Source organism: Dromaius novaehollandiae, chromosome 2 (genome assembly GCF_036370855.1).
Source record: "Dromaius novaehollandiae isolate bDroNov1 chromosome 2, bDroNov1.hap1, whole genome shotgun sequence".
Classification (NCBI taxonomy): Eukaryota; Metazoa; Chordata; class Aves; order Casuariiformes; family Dromaiidae; genus Dromaius; species Dromaius novaehollandiae.
This window is the reverse complement of record NC_088099.1, coordinates 67,595,537-67,615,960: the sequence shown is the minus strand read 5'-3', so window position 1 is coordinate 67,615,960 and position 20,424 is coordinate 67,595,537. Positions and strand designations below refer to the sequence as shown.

General features: G+C 40.7%; 1 protein-coding gene across 9 annotated transcripts in view; it reads right to left on the bottom strand.

Moving 5' to 3' along the window:
• The window catches only part of FHOD3 (formin homology 2 domain containing 3), a 409,852-nt gene that overhangs the window by 191,016 nt on the left and 198,412 nt on the right, over positions 1 to 20,424 (bottom strand). For all 9 annotated transcript variants that reach the window (XM_064506705.1, XM_064506703.1, XM_064506709.1 and 6 more), the window contains exon 5: positions 10,610 to 10,715. In XM_064506705.1, the coding sequence (XP_064362775.1) occupies positions 10,610 to 10,715 (106 nt within the window). The remainder of the gene's footprint in view (positions 1 to 10,609; positions 10,716 to 20,424) is intronic.

Here is a 20,424-nt window from a genome sequence, read left to right as displayed (position 1 = left end):
TGGGATAAATGAGGGAAATAATGGGAAAGACTAAAAGCTATTTGGCTGGAGAGAACATAGGGATTAGGACTGATGTGAGAGATGTTGAATAAAAAGAATGGACAAGAGATAAGAGACTAAAATTGTGACTATATGTTTGATAGTGGTACTGCAGCACTCTCCCTTCTTCCGCTGTCTCAGGCCAAACTCAAGGTTTTTGCTGTCACAGGGGTTTACATCCCACCACAGAGAACTGGACTGGCTAATTCAACAGTACTAAAAAACAAAAACATTCCTCTAAAAACCCACCTTTTTCCCTGCTGCACAATTTTTCAGATGAACACATTCCTCTGTCAAGCTCATTACAGCATCACACAAACACAGCTGCGGTGCCAGAATCCCAGAGACAGCGCAGAGGTGGGAACAAGCGATGGGAAGGAAAGATGTTTAAGTCAGCTTGAACTTCTGGAGAAATTAATGTAAATGAACTGATGATGTAAAAGTATTGATAAACTGATGATGGGGAATAGCAGTTGATATGGGGAGGGGAAAATAGTTCGTGTGTAGAAAGCTCAGAGAGCTAAAACTAGGACAGGCTGGGCAAGAGTTTAAATGGGAAAAGAAACCTTAAGAGTGAAGGAGAGGCAGAGATGGAAAGTGCCATATCAAGTCTGAAAATACAGTCCAAGCAGTCCCCAAAACAGCACCTAAGGCTTACTGAATTTTTCTGAATTCAGAATACGCTCACTCTCTGTGCCTCATTTCCTTATGTGCAATGCAAAGATAATACTGCCCTTTCAGCTCTTGGGAATGCCGTGGCATTTGTGAAGGTCTTGGATAACATTTAGTGGCAAAACCACCGAAAAATCCATGAGGAAAACAAACATTTTATAATAGAGTTTACATAGCATGAAGTAAATCTCAAAGCCTTGGGAAACATTGCAGATAAGACAGCCTATTTAAAAGGCATTCATTAAGTGCACAGGTGTGATGGTGTTCACTGACTGAAGCAGGGCAGGTGTGGAAAAAGCCCTGTTCCTGTGTGATCACAGGCTGTATCAGCTTGTGCACAAAGGGGGCACACATGCATGCAAAGTAAAGCTGTACAGGTATTTCTTAATTTTCAAGAGTATATTCATCAACCTTAATAATGTTCTTAGTGTATTTGTTCCTAAGTACCTTAAGGAACATAATTGTTAAAAACCTTTATCAAAAGCATATATATAAGAATTTTCTTAGTCATCAATATATCTGGTTAGGAAATGCTACAATCCATGCTTTCATTACAGATATTAACCTACATCCTAGAAGCAAGCTTACGGTGACCCAATACTGAATTTTGAGAAGTTGGAAACCATGCGCTGGAGTTGCTGCCCTAAAAGCAAAACTGTTTGGCCCGTCACAGCGCATAGGTGAAAAATAAGTGCCTGTTCCCTGACACGGCTCTCTGCACACAGCAGCAGGTTGCTGCAATACAGAGCCCCAGAGTCTGCCAACAGCAACTCTTGTTGTTTCAGGTACTTGAAGCTCGTCAGGGCTTAAGCGCTGTGCAACCCCACCGTACCCAAAGCCGACTTGGGGCCTAGCTTTCAAAACGACAGAGCTCTTTCTGAAGCAGGGGTGTGGGGTATGCACTTAGGAAGTGGGCCAGAGGGGGGAACAGAAGGCAGGAGGTGCAGGGACAGAGGAAGCCAAGATCCTTGTCTGGAGAGGTGATACTGTGTAGTAGGAGGTTAAGTAGGAGGAAACAGGATATGTCCAATATTGGCAGAAGTCTTTAATGCCCCACCTGCTATTTAAATAAACCCACTTAAAACATGCCATAGATACACTTATTCCTGCTGAGTAGCACTTTAGTGATTCAAGTTAATGAGTTGTAACAGTAGAGCCATCTGACAGCACTCCTTCGAGCAAACAGTACAAGCTTCTCCGTTCCACAGAACGGTGAAAAGTCAAAAGAAAAATAGCAAACTCCAAAGGAAAGCCTGCCCACCTCAAGCTTTCATTTGACCTAACCCTTAGGATCTGCCCTTTTACAGCAGTCTTTCCTGAGTTACCAAGTTAACACTGCTCGCCTTCCTGGCGCCAGGGGGCCCTTTCTCTGTGGAGTCTCTCTCACTAAGCCATGTACCCTTCTCCTTCCTTTGATGTATTCTTTCAGACAACCTGAGTGCTAACCTTAAATTCTTCTTCTCTACATATGCTCTGTGTATTTCCTCCAGACATTTTCTGGTTTACTGTGCGACTTTATCATCAAAACATTACCCTCCTCCTCCAACTTGTCACTTTTTGGAAACATCGATCTGTGGGACTGAAACGTTCCAGCCTTGGTCTTACGTTCAGAGGCTGACGGTCCTCCCTGCTCCCATGCACCCTCAGTTTTCCCTGCCCCTCTTTTGAAATCATTTTGGTCATCTCCAGGACCATTTAAAAAACAAACAAACAAAGAAAACTACTCTTAAGTTGGTGGAGGGAAGAATACTTGTTTTCTTGCTGTTAAAAAATTAAAAGAGGTAAATGAAAAAATAACTCATTTTGCATGGCACCTATGTGCTGTAAAAGTCTCTTCGCTAAAATCTCTGAGAAGAAATTTCAAACAAAAATTATTGAAAACCCTCCTAACCAGCAAATGTACTACATTTTTAGCAGCTAATGAAACTCAGCTCGCTCTATCACATCACTAGGGGGCAGGAGATCTGTACGTTCTCCTTTCCTGGCTTGACAGCAGACGGTTTAGCAAGAAAATTTAAATGGAGAAAATTGTAAATGCCTCACAAACCCAAAACCTGAAAAAATCTTTCTTGCCTGCAAATATGATGACAAAGAAACCACGTTAAAATTACAAACTTCATAGTTTAAGGTGGTCTTTAATTCCTACTCTGTGTAAAACTCTAAACCTATGTTTTTCCCGAGGGTGCAACAGCTGCAGCAGACAGGGAGCAACAACACCACAATACTTTTCCCTGACTTGCTTCAAAAACAAAAGATGTAGTCCTTGTCTTCGTTTCCATGGCTGCTTGGCTTTGCTTAGCGTTAAAGGTTTGCTACCGTCCCTGCCCACGCATGCACTGACAACCTTCGTGTGTATGTGGGCAGTGCGAGGGTGCTCCCATGCTCTGCTCTCTTCACTCCAATGACACCATCAGTACCTTGACCCACGCATATGAAAGTAAGTAGCACTAAGACAGTAAACAGGTCCTCATCCTACATAAAGAAGCAGCCAAAACTTTCCATCTTTTCTCATTCAACCCCTGCAAACACTCAGGTCTTAGCTAATGCTGCCTTCACAAATTGCAGCAGGCGCAGTATGTCTTCTGCTCTCCTCTAACGACAGCCCTCAGATCCATGAAGAATTGAATTGGTTTAATATTTTGATACAGTTGCAAAACAGAGGCTGCAAGAAGGCCACTGCCTCGTGGTAATTAAAAGGAGGATTTGAAGAGTTCGCAATCCACTGTTCCAGTTTTCTGGTTGCACCTAGGAGAACATGACCTACAGAAATGCATACACATGCACATTTGCAATAAATACAGACAAAGAGTGCTAAGATGCAACTTAAAATAATTCAAGCGTATCTGAATATGGAAATCAACTCCAGAGACATTCAAAGAATCTCATTTTTGACCTGTTATTATGCCATACAATACTCATTTTCATCGGATAACAGTCAGCAGTTACTAATTATGCTACATTTTAAATACACATTTGACTTTTTCCCCCTTCAAAGGCCTTAATTTCCTTGGCTTCTGTATCAGGATAGAGTACTTTGTGTGGCACCCTAGCAATCACCATTACAAATACCTATGGGAGCATCTCATCTTGAAATGAGGATAAGCAAATGTTACTTTCCCCACTGTATTATACAATACACTGTATGCATATATTTAGACTAAATAGTTCATAATGAAATCACTCATGGCAGGGCACTGTGTGCGAACCTGCAGATATGTGCCAGCTTACGAATATCTTTATTTCATGCACATTTTCTCCTTTTCTCATAAATCAATCTTTGCAAACTTCAGGTTAAAAGATTACTACAAAAAGGAAGAAATACTCTGTATTATGCTCCTACCTGTTGGAATCAGTACATTGTTTTCCTTCATAAATTTTGAGTAGTTAAATCATATAACATCCAAAATGGTTTTAAAGGCCCCTGAGACTATTTTCCAAGTGCTTACTCTTTGCTCAGTTAAGGATGTGCATTTTTCATGGTTCAGTTCCTCATTTTACACAGGGTCTGCATAGCCTGAAGTGTCACATTTCATGGGAATTTCACAAAGCATAAAAAATTACACAAAAACCGAAGATTCATTTGCATGTAGACAGAGAGCAACCCAAAGCCTTCCAGCCTCTGTCAGCTTTAAAAACAAGGGAAATCCATAATTTTATGGTGGTGTCATTCCTGAATTCCACGTGGACTATGAGAACCCTATATCCTCCTCATGAGCAGTCACAACATGAAAGGCCATTTCATAAAGCGCATGAAGCAAGGACCAGCTCAGTTTATTTGTAGATGTGTAAATTACTATATGGTGGTTAAACTTTTGAACTCAAATTTGATTCAGTGCCAATTCCCATCCCAGACTGGGAGGACTTGTACTGTATGCAGTGTGTTAGGACCATCTGGCTCCGTTTCCAGATGGATCGCAGATCAGAATCGCATCCAGGGAGAGGGAGAGGAGGAGGGAGGAAGGAGAGGGGAAGGATTGCTCCACCAGCTAAAGGAACACTTAAGACTGTTTGATAGAAAGCTCTCAGTGCAATACATGCATAAATCAATTCTAATGAACATCATTTAAAAATATTCAGATGTGAAATGAAGAAAGGAAATACGTGATAGAAGTATAGACAGGAAAGGAAGGAGGATGTTTTCCCTCTTTTTAAACCGTATAGTTTCCAAGGTCAAGCTCTCCAACTACCCTTGAACAAGTAAACAAACGCATTTAGTCTTGAAGAGAGATTTGCAGAGATAAAAGAGGATTCAGCTACTGAGCCAAGAAGACTCACGGTTTACATTGCTGATCATGGAGGTGGTAAAACATGCCCTCTTTCCTGGCAAAGCAAAGAGCATTGCAATCACACTGCCATTTCTAATCTAAAGAGTTCACAAACCAGGATTCAAACTCCACACATTTTCATTCCACAGCTTCGCAAGACACAAAGAGGAACACCTTGAGGTTTCTGCAAGTACATAGCAGGTGCAGGTCTGATTTTTCTGGGCCTGTTCCCTTTGAAACAAACTACAACTGGCACCTGCAAAGCATGCCAGTGGAAAGCATGCTGCTCTCACAGATAGCAACAGCCCAGCCGCAGCCCAGTGGTGCTGCACCTCCACTCAGCAGTGCTGCTCATTAACTGGTCTCATTAGCGCAGGTACGCTACCGCATCGCGCTTCCTTTTAGGGACTTAAGCCTATCTCTCCACCCGGAGCTGCTCCAGACACACCAGCTTCCAGGGAACGTGCCAGTTGTTAAAATGGTTTCAGGTGACTGCAGCCTGATGTCCAATATAAAATGAAGGAGTGACACACTGGTCAAATACCCCCCAGGACAAGGCTGTAACTCTGGTAGCTTTTTTAACAGATTCAGCAGAAAGATCAAAGAATTGAACTTAGAGAAACTGAACCATCAAGTCCCTCTTGGAAGCAATATTCTTAAGCGGTCAAGCTTCAGGCACTTGCTTTAGGGCACAGAGCCTCACAATGGCTATTTTGAGATCAGCCAATAAGTTTATATATTTTTTAAAGGATTGCGCTCATGACAGGTCAAATTGAGGGCTTAGAGATACATATGAGCCTTCCACAGGTGCATACAGATACCTGCGCATTGAAGGCCAACGGAAGAGCATTACAAAACTTGATATTTGACTCTAGGAAAAGAAATAAATATAAAGGTAAGCCTAATCACATGCTGTCTGTTCCTATTTACTTGTGGATCTCAGCATAGAGTCTGAAGTTGCTGAAATACCTTCCTGCAGCTGGAATACTTTATGCAGTCCTCCAATATACACTGAAACAGGAATAATGCAAAGGTATGCACGCTACATAGTATTGGCTCCATTTTCACTAATAAACTTGCATTACTACCATCTGTTTCTTTGCTGAAATACCAATTTAGCAAGATGTGTCCATCCGCAATAAACATAGGCTCTTGCTGCTTTTGTTTTTCTTCTTTTGATATTTATACAATCCATGCCCATGATACAACGCATCATATACATTTACTACAGAAGCATCCGCTTCCCCATCCTAAACTCTATGTAATACTTAACCTTCAGTGCAAAAGGCCAAAAGGCCAAAGCCACATAATCTATCAGGATAAGGGAGGAAAATTCAAGAGCACTGGAAGTATGCTGGTCCTTGCAATAATGAGGGATCTCTTAGGTAAAAACAGCCAGCTGATTCTTGGAAATGCATCAACCGCCATGTTACAGAGAGCACAACTATAAACCCCAAGCATTTCAAGTAGTAGTCAGCTTGATGCAGAAATGCCACCAGTTTCCTGATAACTTCATGGTTGGCTTTTAGAACAAGAGCGTTTTAATCAGCAGCTTCCACAATCTGCTGGCAAGACTTCACCCGCACTTTCTGCTTCCTCTAACTTCTGGACATCTTTGAGCACTTAGTGTCCCAGTGACAGATAGGAACCAGACAGTCTTTACGCCATACAGGACTGAGTTGTTTCAGGAATTTAATCAGCTTTCCTAGAATGTGCTGCACAGCCGTTTGCTCTAAAGTTGGCATGCAGGTGAAATCGCATGCCGCTACTTTTATAAATAGGCCTAATTGCTGGTGGCTCTAGTGACATGCCTGTGACTGAGCTCCTTGCCTGTCACTTGAGCTACCTGACCCACCGTCTGGACATCTGCGTGCAAGTCTGACCCTCTCCAGAGCATTCTGTATATTTAAACACTACAAACAGTCAACAGATCACTAACTTCAAATTCAAATAGCAGAATCATTCTGCTTCACAACCAGTATCTTTTACCACAGAGCAATTTCACTTCACCTTTTCCTTTTGACTTTGTTAGCTATGCTTGTATTGAATAGTTAAAAACACCACAGGCATGGATTTAGAATTACTTTGCTGCAGGAGTAACTCTCACTAAATCTGAACGCTGTATCCGAAGGCAGAATTCCCTTAAAGATGCTCTAGAAACCTGTGAAGACTGCCATAATTTTATCAATTCTTTAGTTTGTGCTCAGCTGTTACATTTCAGATGTTACACTTTCATTCTGTGGCAGAAATAGGAGAGAGATGTGTTCAAAATGATATCCAAAGCACCTTCAAAATACCATCCACATTAATCCTCATCAGCTCTGGGCATTCTCTTCCTTTGACTCATTTCCACCTGTTTTTGAATGTTTAGGCAACACCTACCAGACTGCAATCGTTTCATGAACTACAGTTACTAGTGCATTACACAGTGCTACAAGTGAAGTTTATCATCCTTACAGAAATTCTCTCCAAAGGGGGGGGGAAGAAAAGCATTCCAGTTTCTGTGAAATCCACCCACCCACAACTCACCATTCCTTTACGTTTCCGTAAAAATTTGAAGGAATGTCAAAGAGTAAATTTAAGCCAAAGAACTAATAAGTAAGGAAGATTAAAAGCTGTGTTCTAAGTAATATTTCAACAGAATAACTTGTGAGAGAAGCTCTGACTGCTGTCGTTTCAGGGCCTATAGACTATACACTGAGAAAAGAGAATATTTGGGGAAAGGTCCTGTCAAACTTCATGGGACCTGGCAGAAATAAATAGTCACTCTTTAGCACTTGACAATAAGCTGTCTTGGTTGCTCTGTACTGCACCTAAAAGGCACACTGTTATCTTCTATTCACTTACCCACTGAAGTAACTAAAACTTTGGTGACTCATACTTAGTCATTTTTTTGGCAGCTCATTCTGCCTTGAACCAAGTCAAAACCGTTAAGTAGCAATTCGCAATCAGGAAGCATTTGAGTGAAACACCACAGACCTTCAGAAAAAAGGAAAGCAACGCTCATAAGAAATGACTTTAGCACCTAAGAATGCATAATGGCCTTGAACTACCTGTGACGTTTATGTAGACATATAATTCTAGCCTATTTGCCCTTCCAGGTACAAAGATATCTCTTGACAGAGTGCAGGCGAACAATTTCACAGAAAATGCTCAGAACCCACGTACAAGGGTAGCACAGTGTTGGTGAGCCCCAGGAGAGCAGGCAATGTCATAGCTAAGGTTGGCGTTTACCATCAACACTGCAAGCTGTGTTAGGATCACAAGAGGCAAACAGCGAATTAAATGAAAGTCATAGGAGGAATTCAGCTGGAATATGGAACTAAGGAGAAATCACATCCCTTTTTTGTTCAGGTTAGGTCCAGTGAAAATAAGGAGAATACATCTCATGCCAGAAAGGATTGCAGACACCACAGCTGTAAGGCTGAAAAACTGCAGACAAGCGCTCCTTTTGTTGTTTTATCTCTGTAACTTAACACCAAGTTCAGAGCTTACAGGACCATCTCAGTGTTAACTGTGATGCATTTTTGGTGATATTTACATACCTACATGCACCCAGCACTCTCTGCTTAACAAAATTCAGCACTGCAGTAACAAACAAAACTGGCACAAAAAATTCAGCCATTTACTACGGTCTTCTAAAAACAACATACCAGAAAAATACTCTTAGACAATGTATTTAATGTTTCTTTTCAGCAGCCTCCTCAATGTATTTGGATAAGACTGGCTACACTGTACTTCCAAACCTCTCTTTATCTCACTGCACATGCAGACCTATTCAGAAAGTGCACACTGGTTCCTGGAACTGAAAACCAGCTGACAAAAACTTGGAGCTGAAACAAGCTTTGAACTTCCTGAAAGACAATCAAGACATAAATTTCATTTCTAAAATAAAACCCAAGTCACACAGAAAAATACTGAAAATTGTATTGCTGTAATAGATGCTAGGATACACTATGCGGAGGAAAATTTCAGCTTCATAAACCAGCAGAACAGAAAAAAAGTCCCCGACTTTAGATGGTACCAAGCCCTAAAAGTCTTCTTGTAACAAGGTTCTTAGCTATATGGCATACTTATGCATCGGATTTTTTATTTTTAGTTTTAGCTTTTTAAAAGGAACAGCGAATACTTGCTAATACCAATGCAACAGCCAAGGCTGCAGCTTCCTTGATGCAGTGCTACAGACATTAGCACCAAGGCTCTGCTGTATCAGTCACTGAATTCAGTGGAAACTCAACAACTTCAATAGACATGGATTCAAGCTTTTAAGCATAGCACAGCTACAGAAGCCACACACCAGGAAAGGGACCATAGCAATCCTCCCTGAATTCTGGCTGCATTGGGGTCATCTCTGGTAACATACACACACAGCATTTCATTCCTGTTGAAAAGCAATCTACAGGAAGGGACGGTTCAATTCTTCTCAATCCACTCCTGAATGTCAAATGAGCTCTCAGTAAGCTGAAGCTGAAGGTACACATAATACTGTCCTAACATCACTCAGATGTGACTGACTTCTCTGATATTAGTAGATCATTCTGTCAACTCTGAGGCTCAATGCCCTGGATCTGACCTGATCCTGGCAAAGATGAATTGCAGGGCTATCCTGTGTTTGCATTATGAGGCCACCTGGACACTCAGGGTACTGTAAATGCCTATTAGGTTTCCCGGTTTTGAATTTGCAATACTTGGCTGCACAACTGCTGAAGGAGGAGGACATTATCCAGCTGAGGGAGATCAATGCTGAGCTGACACAGGAGCGAAACACTGGACCGAAGGCCAGGCTGGCCAATACAGCACCTTTAATTTGCTTCCAGTCCAAATTTTCTGAGAACGTCTGTGGCTAATCGTCTCCTAGAAACCATTTTTTCCACCTTTAAAGAGAGAATCTTTTTTTCCTTCACATTTTTTGTGTACTTGTCTAGTTTTATGGTGGTTCATAGTGTGTTACTTCTGAGTATATGCAAGCTATCATCCAAGTAAGTTTGTATCATTGCATAGCTACTGGCATAGAAAATAATTTTTGTAGCAGTGGTTTGGTTTCTTACGCGTCCTAACGAGCTGGTCTTTGTACAGATCTAACCTTCAAGTTCTTTACATGAAGTTCCACTTACTACTCAAATCCTCAGAAACTTTGAATTAGGTTATCTAAATAATACTTCTCCTTATTTTTGTATGGTTTTTTTTACTCCTCAATTTGTAGATTGAGTTTTGGCAGCTAAATATATCAAACTGACATTTTTAAAGATAGTTATATATGTCAGTCTGAGAAAATTCAGATGAGCAATCCACCACAATTACATACGTGTTACTGTCTCTGTTTACTGTGAGATCATGCAGCAGTAAAGATCCCTCGGTATGACTGTTCTCCCCTTACTCACACTTCTTCAAAATAGTAAAGCAGCTCTCCCAGTTTCCAGCTTGGGTTTCCTTGTTAGATGAAAACTGCACACAGTCATCCTGCTCCGTGATGAGTGCTAGCTCCCCGCCCCGCCCCGCCATTAAATTTCCCACATAATATGCAAGAATCTGGAGCAATCTGAGAAATGTGTTACAGATGTTTGATGTGGCAATCATAGCAGACCTGAAAAAGAGATTCAGAGCAATAAAAACAGCTTTTGGAGCATTTTTACCTCTCAAGATGTAGTTCTGATAGTTCTGGTCTGCCTCTGCTCCCACCTTGATCAAGCAAGTCAGACCTTCAGCCACCACAAACTCGTGAACCAAGTCCTTGTCATCCTGCCACGGAAGAGAGAGAAAGCTGCATTACAGTCTTGAAAGACAAGGCAGCAGGGTATATCATAATGTAAAACCAAACACAGGCCTGTAACATTGTCTTTATGTTTTCAGATGATTTAAGCAAGTTTTTCTTAAAGACGTCATAGAAGACATTTCAAAAGCAGAATGAAATGCATCTATGCAAGGCAAGAAAAACATTCACCTTTACCTTTTACCTTTAAGTCAACTATGGAAGATTACTATTAGTGAAATGACTGATTGTCATTTATTTTTCTTTATGAAAGCCTGCAGACTTTCTACCCAATACTATAATTTCTTCAAAAGCTTATTTCCTTTCCTAAACTATTTCCTATGTTTAAGTGAGCCTTTTTTCTGTTTTTTAAATAATACAAATTCAAGTACTAGCATTTTCCCTTAATGTAAAAATACCAGCCAATTATAGCAGGCATTTAAGAAGTCAATATGCATTAAATGTTACCTTAGAGCAGCCAACTTAACATAAAATTTACAGCACTTAAAACTGAGTTGGCCTTGCACACAAGTGACCTACCCCTCATTTACAATATGGATGCAATTTTAAATTACACGAGCTGTGTACAATTGGTATTGCTACCAATATTGCTACTGATATCTACCTTTAACAAGCTACATAAAGCAGGGGCTTAAGAATCTGCTCTAAAATATAAGCACAAATACAACAGAACCTGGAAAAGAAAAAGTATCACTGATACATTGATAATTAGTAACAGGACTAACAGCTCAGAGCTCTTGTTGCTATTCTCATTAATGAAATAGCATGAAGGACCAAGACTAATAATTTGATGGGAGTTAAACTCTTAAAGCAACTCACTTTCTGACCACCAGTCTTTTACTAAGGGCAACCAAGTGACATCGTATGATAACCCAAGGAGCACCAGGCATCGCTTGGAGCTACGTGCAGACTGCCATGCTCAGGGAAGGCAAAGCACAGTGTGTGAAGCCTCCCTTCTCACCTTACACAAGGCTCACGTAGACAAACAGAAAGCTACTAAAAACTTCATTAAACAGCCCTTAATGAATTAGCTACATAAATTAAGCATGCAACCAATCTAAAATATTAATGGAACAGAACTACTCTGCGGACAAAATCATCATATTTACTGAATCCCTTTATTTGATCATTTTTAAATGACTGCTTATATACATTTTCATGCACAGAAGCACATCAGAGAGAGAAATTTCAGCTTTCCAGTACTGCAATTCTGAGTAGCCCAGGTCAAGACAGTAGATAAATAGCTTTGTTTAGAATGATTTCTGAATTTGCCACATACACTAACTTATTAAATTGCCAAGCCAACCAAAATAAGTCTCTTTAACCTGACAATACACTGATTGTGAATTTTCAGCCTATTTATTTCTTAGAAATTTATTTCTTTCATTAGAGTTATGTTATATAATTCTTAAAGGCTGGTGAAATAGGATACCTGAAAGTTGCAAGATGATCTGGCAATTCCTGAGACATTTAGAAATTATGGGAGAAATGTTTTTAATATTGTAGGAGGAAGTGAAGCAAAAGTAAAATTTGTTAAACTAATTTAAATATATTTTATACATTCATATATATGTATACAAATTTATCACACTATACAGTTATTTAACCTTTATATAAAAAGGAAGCATACAAACATTCCCCACAGCTTTCTCAAAATATGTGATAAACCCCAAAATATGGAAGATAAAATCCACTCCTATACAGGCTGGCATTCAAGATTTTATTGATTTCCTACTCTTGCTGTTTTCTTTTTTGTGGGCATCGTGGTTTTTTTTTTATATAGAGGTCTGCTGTACCTTTGGCCAAGCCACCAGCCTAAAGAGCCACCAACCTACGGAGCGTGTCCTGATGCGTGGGAGGTGCATGGGGAAGGGGCACGTGCACCTCCGGCAGCCCTGTCCCAAGCAATGGCCTCTGCAGAGCCCTTCCCAGTTGCTGTCATTGAGATGGCTGAGCTCTAAATCTCCAGCTATTTACTTCAAGTTAACTTGTGTGGCAAGCATTGCCAAAATTCTTAAGGCAAACCTCCAGCACAACATTTTACAACTGGAGCCCTGTAGAAATAAGCTTCAATAAGAAAAGGACCCCTGGTAAAGTGCCCTCTGCTGATCAAAGCCATATCTCAGGTTTGGCCCCCCCAGACTTGAGGTACTTGACTTAAAACAAAGCACCTACAAGTAACCACATAACTAAATGCGTGTGCACATAAGGCAGCTCACACTGCATGATGAGCTACATTGAGCTCCCCCAGTACGATGGACATTCACCTGCAGCAGCTCTCGGAGGCAGGAGCAGACCCAGAGACCCCAGAGGAGCTTCCTCCTTGACCACCCCCAAGCCACACGACTGCTACCCTCCTGGGTTGCCCTTCGCATAAGCCATTTTTACTCAAAGGAACTCGAGTGAGCTCTCATTCTTCAAGACTTCTGAAAATTGCTTCTCCTAAAATTCTGAAAGGAGGAACAAATCCCTGGAATTCATCAGCTAAGCTTAAAGTTTATTCACAGTTCAGATAAACTAAGTCTATGCACTAGAGGAGCTTGCATGCCATTCCCAGTGCCTAGGAAGTGAGTTAACTTGTATGCCAAGGTCAATGGATCCAAGTTTTGTGCTACTAAACTAAACAGAAAAGGTGCCAGGTTTCCTCTGCCCAGAGTGGGCAGTGCAGAAGCAGGGGCAAGGGAAGGATGCAGAAGTGACAGAATTTAGCAACAAGTAGTAACACAGTGCGGAGTCAAAAGGCAGTGGGAAGAACACCCTAGTTTTCCAGAAATACGATGACAAACATACCAATTTTCTTGGACAACAGAGGAGTGTCTAACTGAAGAGAAACAAGAAATGTAACAACATGAACCACTGAGTGGGATAACAACTGCAAAAGCTGTTTCAGTTGGTAATGGTTCTCTAGCTCAGAGCATATTTATTGATACTTTAGCAGAAATCTTGATCTTGTGTCAACTTCTGAAAAGTATGCTTGCAATATCCTTGAGTTGAGAAAGAAGTCTAGTCTGGTTTGACTCATGATCAAACAAGACTGGAAAAACAGACAAAAAGAAGAATAACTGTGGTCTACAGGTTCTGAGATTTGTTGATAGACCGAACATGGTCATTTTGGAAAAATAAAGGACATTTAAACAATACTAAAAAACTATCCCCATGTTAGAGAAGTTGACAGTAGTCTAGCTTCAGTAAATTTCAGCTCAGACCCAAGAAAGGAGGAAAATTTTCAACAGCACATAATGATTTAGGGCTGTTGACATTCAGTGAAAGATAAAAACACAAATATCCTTTATAACTCTAAAATATTCTAAACATTTAACAGTGAATGCACATTACAATATCACCTGTGGAAAATTTAGCACTGTAAAACAGACCTTCAGCATGACGTATTTTGCGAATGAAATGCTTTTTTTTCTTTTCCTCTCTTCTTCCTTCTCCTCTCTCTCTAAACAAGCTCCTTTAAAATGAAAAATGTCAAAACTGCCTTCTGGAACTTTCTCAAAGCAGCTGAAGGAGTAAACTGCTACAGCAGAGAGTCATCCTTGACTGAAATGAAATATACTGCAGCAGAACTGCAGAGGAAATGAAGGGGCTGAGGGACTTTAACCAGACTACTTTTGAAAAGCATTGAATAAACAAATCAAACCTGAATTAAAAAAGGCTTTTAAGGTACTTCTCCCGTCCCAAATAAAAGGGAGAAGGAAGGTGTAATGAAGCAGAGCACAAACACGTCACGCGCTAGATGTAAATCTGCGCGCAGTGCATTATCCATTCCATCATACATACGCGGGGCAAGGGGAGAAGCCAACATCTGGAACACGCCAAGGAAGATGAAAGGACTCCGGGCCCATGTACTCCAAATTGAGAGGAGACTGTTTACATCCATTTTGTTCCAGGGTAATCTTTTCAGACCCATTAACTCCCTGACTTGCCAAGTGAGGCGACCTCGAGAGTCAAGGCTGTTCTCCGGCAGCGGCATGGGGCAGGGGTTTCCAAGAGGAGCGCATTCGCAGCGTGGGATAGATAGCCGATGCGGCAGCGCTGCGCACAAGTAGCTGCCCTGCACGGGTGGTAATGGTTAGATGGAGGGAAGGAAAGGTTGCCACTGGGTATGGAAATGGACTCCTCCACTAATATTGCGAAGATTTATGACCCCTTAATCAGCAGGCATTAAAGCACGGATGAGAAAAGCAGCAAAACACAGTCAGAGCTCTCTAAGGTTCGCCCTAAGCTCCTACAACCATAAAGATCATGTGGTGACACAAAGACTGCTACTTAAGGGCTTTATGAAAAGATACCAGTGGCCTTGTCAGCTAACGGCATTTTAACCATCCACTCATAGACTTAGAATAGATAACATCTTCTCCTTTGCTTTGGTATTTCAGCAGGAATCAAAAATAGCAAGATAAAGCATATGTATGTTGCTTTTTAGCAGACCTCTATTTTAGTCCAGTAAGTAACAAAAATACATGAAAATATTCACACTGGTGAGTTTAAAGTTTGCTTATCAGGCCAGTGGCTGAAAAAAACCCCGCACAAATCATACTTTTACCTGCATAACTCAGTCTAGCTATTAGGAAAAAAAAAGAAAAAAAAAGTCAACGAACTGTGATTAAGCTGTCTACGGTACGTGCATACACCAAAAATACACTAAGAAGTGTAGCCAACAACCCTTGCTGTCCTACTAGTTGTGTCTCCACACCCCATTTAATGCATTCACTCACGCGGGCTTGTGCGGTATTATCTGGCAATGAAGATTGAAGGCTTTTTTTCAAGGAATAGCACTTTCCAAGAACACATCTTATCTGAAGCACAGCTTACACGCGTGAAGATAAATTGTTTACAAACTGTAAAACATAAATCTTTCTGAAGACTGCTATTTCTGCGGCCCATATGTTTGAAAACTCCCCAAAGCACAACTGTGTTTCTGTCACCTGAAAAGCTTTTCTCTTTCTAAGAAGAATCAAGATTGTGGAACACAGTGCTCAAGGGGAGAGGATTTTTCTTTTTTCTAATAAATTTCTAATATCTTTTCTTATAGCTTTAACTAGCACTGGTGAAAGCTATAGTCCAAGTATTTAAGTATTTGGGGAAACTGGATTAGTAACTCCACAGTCACATTTAGATACCCACATACATATTTCTCTTTTACGTGGCGTGGCTAACAGCTGTGCAATGTACTGTCTTTCCAGAGAATCATAACAAGAGGCTTGTCTACGATATATCCAAACAGAACCTCATTTTTATGTTTTTTTTCCCTTTTGTCCTAAAAGCTCTCCCATTGTTTTTGGTTGCTTGAGCGTTGTCCTATTTAACCTTATTCTATACATCTCTCACCTGTTTCTGTTACAAAGTTGCACGTTGCACACTTTATAAGGTTCCTATGTTTAATTCAGGAACCACAGGGTTTCTCAGCCTGTATTCTCCACATGGCACATTATTTAATAAGGAAGCAATCACATTTCTTACCGATCAAGCTTTCCAAATGCAAAAGTTGGAATCATCTAGTCTAAAAGTGACAACAGTATGGGCAGCAAGGGTACTAGTCACATCCACATGGATCTTCTTGCTAAGCACAAATAGCGAGGAGAAAAAAAAGTTTTGACTACTGGCCTACAGGAGGGGACTCCATTCACACTCTGAACTGTAATGACTGATGCACTTCAGATCAGAATAAGAGCTTCACTCTCTGTCCTGTCACTCCATTAGAGCCCTATTAAGAGACTGAAACTCCAATCTGATTCTTGGTCCAGCTGTGATTTTGTCTTTAGACCAAAAATCATAATTTCACAAAAATATACTGCATTCATGCCTTAATGTCACGATAATTCATGTGACCATCTGGCAAAGGCCAAGATTAATCTTGCCAGTTCACCATACAGAGTGGCATGAGAGGAGAAATTACAGCCCTGCCTGACTGAAAGCTGAAGAGCAGTCTCTGCAGTTTGAAATCTTTTTGGGCAAAACAGTGGCAGTGTACCAATAGGGCAGAAAGGGCTCATTCAGATGCTGAATGGCTCCAGAAGTCAAAATTTGCTACTTTTTAAGAGGGGAAGCTAGGAAATCTTCATTCACAGCTACATCCCATCAATAGTATGTTGTAAAAGTGTGCTGTCCAGTCTCTACATCAATATATAAGAAGCAATCTCTCCTTGAAAACCTCTCTTCCTCAGATTCCCCCTACCAGGAGTATATGCTGAAACAGAAATCCTGGATGATTCTGCTCATGTGAAAAAAATGAAATAGCAAGGAAAAAAATGTATATATATATGCATCACTGAAATGCCAGCCCACTCACAGAAACTCCCCCTCAAAATGTAATTGATAGCCACCCTTGTCAGAAGTAAAAAGACATTCCCCCTCGCCTTTTTTTTTTTTTTTTTTTTTTCTCCTGCAAAGTCAAGATAGGATCACAAAGTTCAGCTGGGCTTAGGAGGATTAAGGGCTGGGGATTAGGCTTTATTCATTTGGGGATGTAAATTAGCTGCAGAGGGACAGCAGCTGACTGGGGAGGAAAGGGAGGAAGGAGACAGGTCAAAGAGCGAAGCATGTGCAACTCCAGCCTTTTGCAGGTATAAATCTCAAATGACAATGCCTCTTGCTCTCGACAACGAGAGTGTAAAATGTGGCTCCATTACCCAATATACTTTAAAAGGCCCCTCTGCTAGCAAGCAAATAGAGGAAGAATGATACAATCCAGGTTTCCAGTCATTAACACCACTATCAATGATGGCCCAGGTCCTCTGGTCTGCCTTATTTGCCCCCTTGTATTTCTAGTAGTGCAAAGGGAGTAGAAAACAACTGACCTTTCTTAGGCTTTCCTCCGGTTGTGGCTAACATAGGCAAAATCACCGTAGCTAGCTCCTAACCCGACTGCGCTCAGCAGTACGTGGGAGTGTGTGGCTGTGACCACACTGTACTTCCATTATCTGAGACACTTGATGCCCGCAGGTTGCCTATATAATTTAAAATGTTTGTACAGTGCTCTGCCCCAGTAGCAATGGAAAAGCAACAGGCAGCTTCTCTTGGCCCTCTTTCAGCTGCCTAGCTAGCAATAGACCCCAGAGTCTACGCTTAATATATACGTCTCCAAAAGAATTAGTATTTATAACTGTTGCTACCTGCCTTCAGCGCGCATCACATCTGCTAAAGTTACCAGCAAAATAATTACTCCCATCGACGAGACTACAATGATGTAGTAATAGAAGAGTTATGCTGTGCTGTATTAGAAACAAATCCCAGACCATTTCTGGAGTCCAGCTTTTTTATTGGCTAAGCAACAGGTTGCATTTTATAGATCAAGATTGGCTAGCAATGTTTGCAGTTAGAAAAATCTCAGTTTGGTTTGAAAACTGAACAAACAGGGTCAGGAGGGGTTGAAGCAGCACGGACTGCCAAGATATAATTTATAGTTACTTTCCCACACTTCAAACTATAGTTCTGTTCTTTGGACTCCAAAATTAAAATACCGGATTGCAAAATCCAGAAATGTCTGATACTACCTAGTTCAATTGTCACTGTTTATTTCAGCACATTAAGAGCCATGTCATCTACAGCAAACAAATCAGGAAGAAAATCATCCTACCCCCCCCCCCCATATTTACATATACACAAGTATTTGGAGTCCTGTGAGCCCCTCTAGATTCTATTGTTGTTTCAGCCTGAATTTATTTAAGCCACTACCAAGCTGAATTCTGTGCATGGAGCAGATAGCTGGTGATTAAAGCAGTCAAATCTTATATTAATCTATTAAACTTCTGCTCCGCTTTGAGTCAGAGCACTAGCTGTAGAACATGAACCAAAGGCAGTGCTTGGGCAGCAAGGAGGAGAGTTTCTACAGTCACAAAGCATAGGTCTCTCAAAGAGGAAGTATTTTCACACTCTGATGTTGGGCAACTGTTCTCAGAAAATATTATAAGATAAGGACACTAGGCAGCTTCAGTTGTCTTCCTCCCTCCATGCCCCCACCAGCACCCCAGCTAGAAGTGTCCCTAGAGAAAGCATGTGCCCTGGACCAGGATGTCCCAAAACCACAGTTAGCTGCTGGAGGTAACTGAGGCAGTGGCAGAAGCATTTTGGTGGTGATGAGCTTGACAGACATGAAGTAGCCAGTTTATCCCTCAGCAGAAGCTCCTTCTACTTGCCATCTCTGCTGGTTGCCAATGCACTCCAGCCACCCTACTGCCCTCACATGCTGTCCTGCAGCTTTCGCTCCTCTGCCCTTCAAGCTCCTTGCTACACTTCCCCACGCTGATGCCACACTCCTCCATTTGCTCCTCTCCTCCAACCTTCTCGCCTTCCCAACTTAGATGCACACAATCTGTGTAGAAGCCTGGCCTAATTTGACATACAGAAATCACTACTTTTATACTGTTCCCTTTTTTCCTATTCTTACATCTATTTACATGGAACATTCTATGATAGCACGCACCAAGATGACCAGCCTCCTCCTTTCCTTTCTATGGGAGTAATTTTAGAGGCTAAGTAACCTGTAATGGAAAGTTTGGCTTCTAGTGATGGTCAAAAGAAAATGTACCCTCAAGTGTCAATTCTCTTGCACATCATTGCAATGATTGCCTAAGTATCAAATGCCAAACGTCAACCATTTTTTCCAGTCTTTTAAGCACTACAGAGCACATCTGATGCCAGCTAATGATATACCATGCCATTCAAGTATTAAAAGATCAATTTTATTTCTTTCCAATTTTGAAATATTTGAAATACAGACCAAACTACTGCTAATTATGCATTTCCATCTTGGCTTAAACAAGAGGGCCCTGAAATCTCCCCAGAAGTAAAATGTTTGATATACAGCCATTAATCCCCTATAATTTCCCTTCTCAAACACTCTCACTCGAGAAAATAAATATTCTGCTGTTTAACAAGAACAGAAACATTCACAGTTTGTATTGCACTACAAAAATACCAGCAAAACAAATACAGCATTTGTTGATGCTGCCTGTTAGCAAAGCAGAGAAGTTACAATAGCACTTCCTATTTTGCACCTCCCCTACATTGGGGCACATCTCAAACGGTATGTGCTTTTACAGTTTCTTTCAGATAAGCTTGTAATTTGAATAGCTGAAAGAGAATATGGGCAAAATTAGTCTTAACAGTTAACATAACTTTCTGAAATAAAATACATGAAAACTAAACCAAAAACTCAATACCTTAAAACAACTGTGCAGCTGTATTACAGATAGATACTTCAAACTTCAGGATATTGGGAAGTACTCTAATCTGAAAGAGTTTGAGAGAACTTTGGATTTGTTCATCTATCTCAATTTTTAAAAATATATAAAACTTGAAACAAGAGACTTGTATGAATACCTTTTCAGTAACGCCAAGACTTCTCAAAGAATGATACCTTAGAAGCAACGAATATTCAGACACCTAAGATATCTAGTGTCAACCATGTAGCTATTCCAGTAACATATTTAAAAAAAAAAGCCTTGAGTCAGTCACGGATAAGGATCAAGACCTGCTTTATTAGATTCATTGAGATTTCTCAGTCAAATCAGTATTTATTTGACATTTCAGGTATATTTAGATGATCAAGTTCCAGCCAACAACAACAGAAAGAAAGGTACAGTAAGCAGGAATACAACAAATATTTCATACGTTTATGAAAAAGATTAAAAACTTCCTATCTTTCTTAGTAATCTCTTAAATTTATCC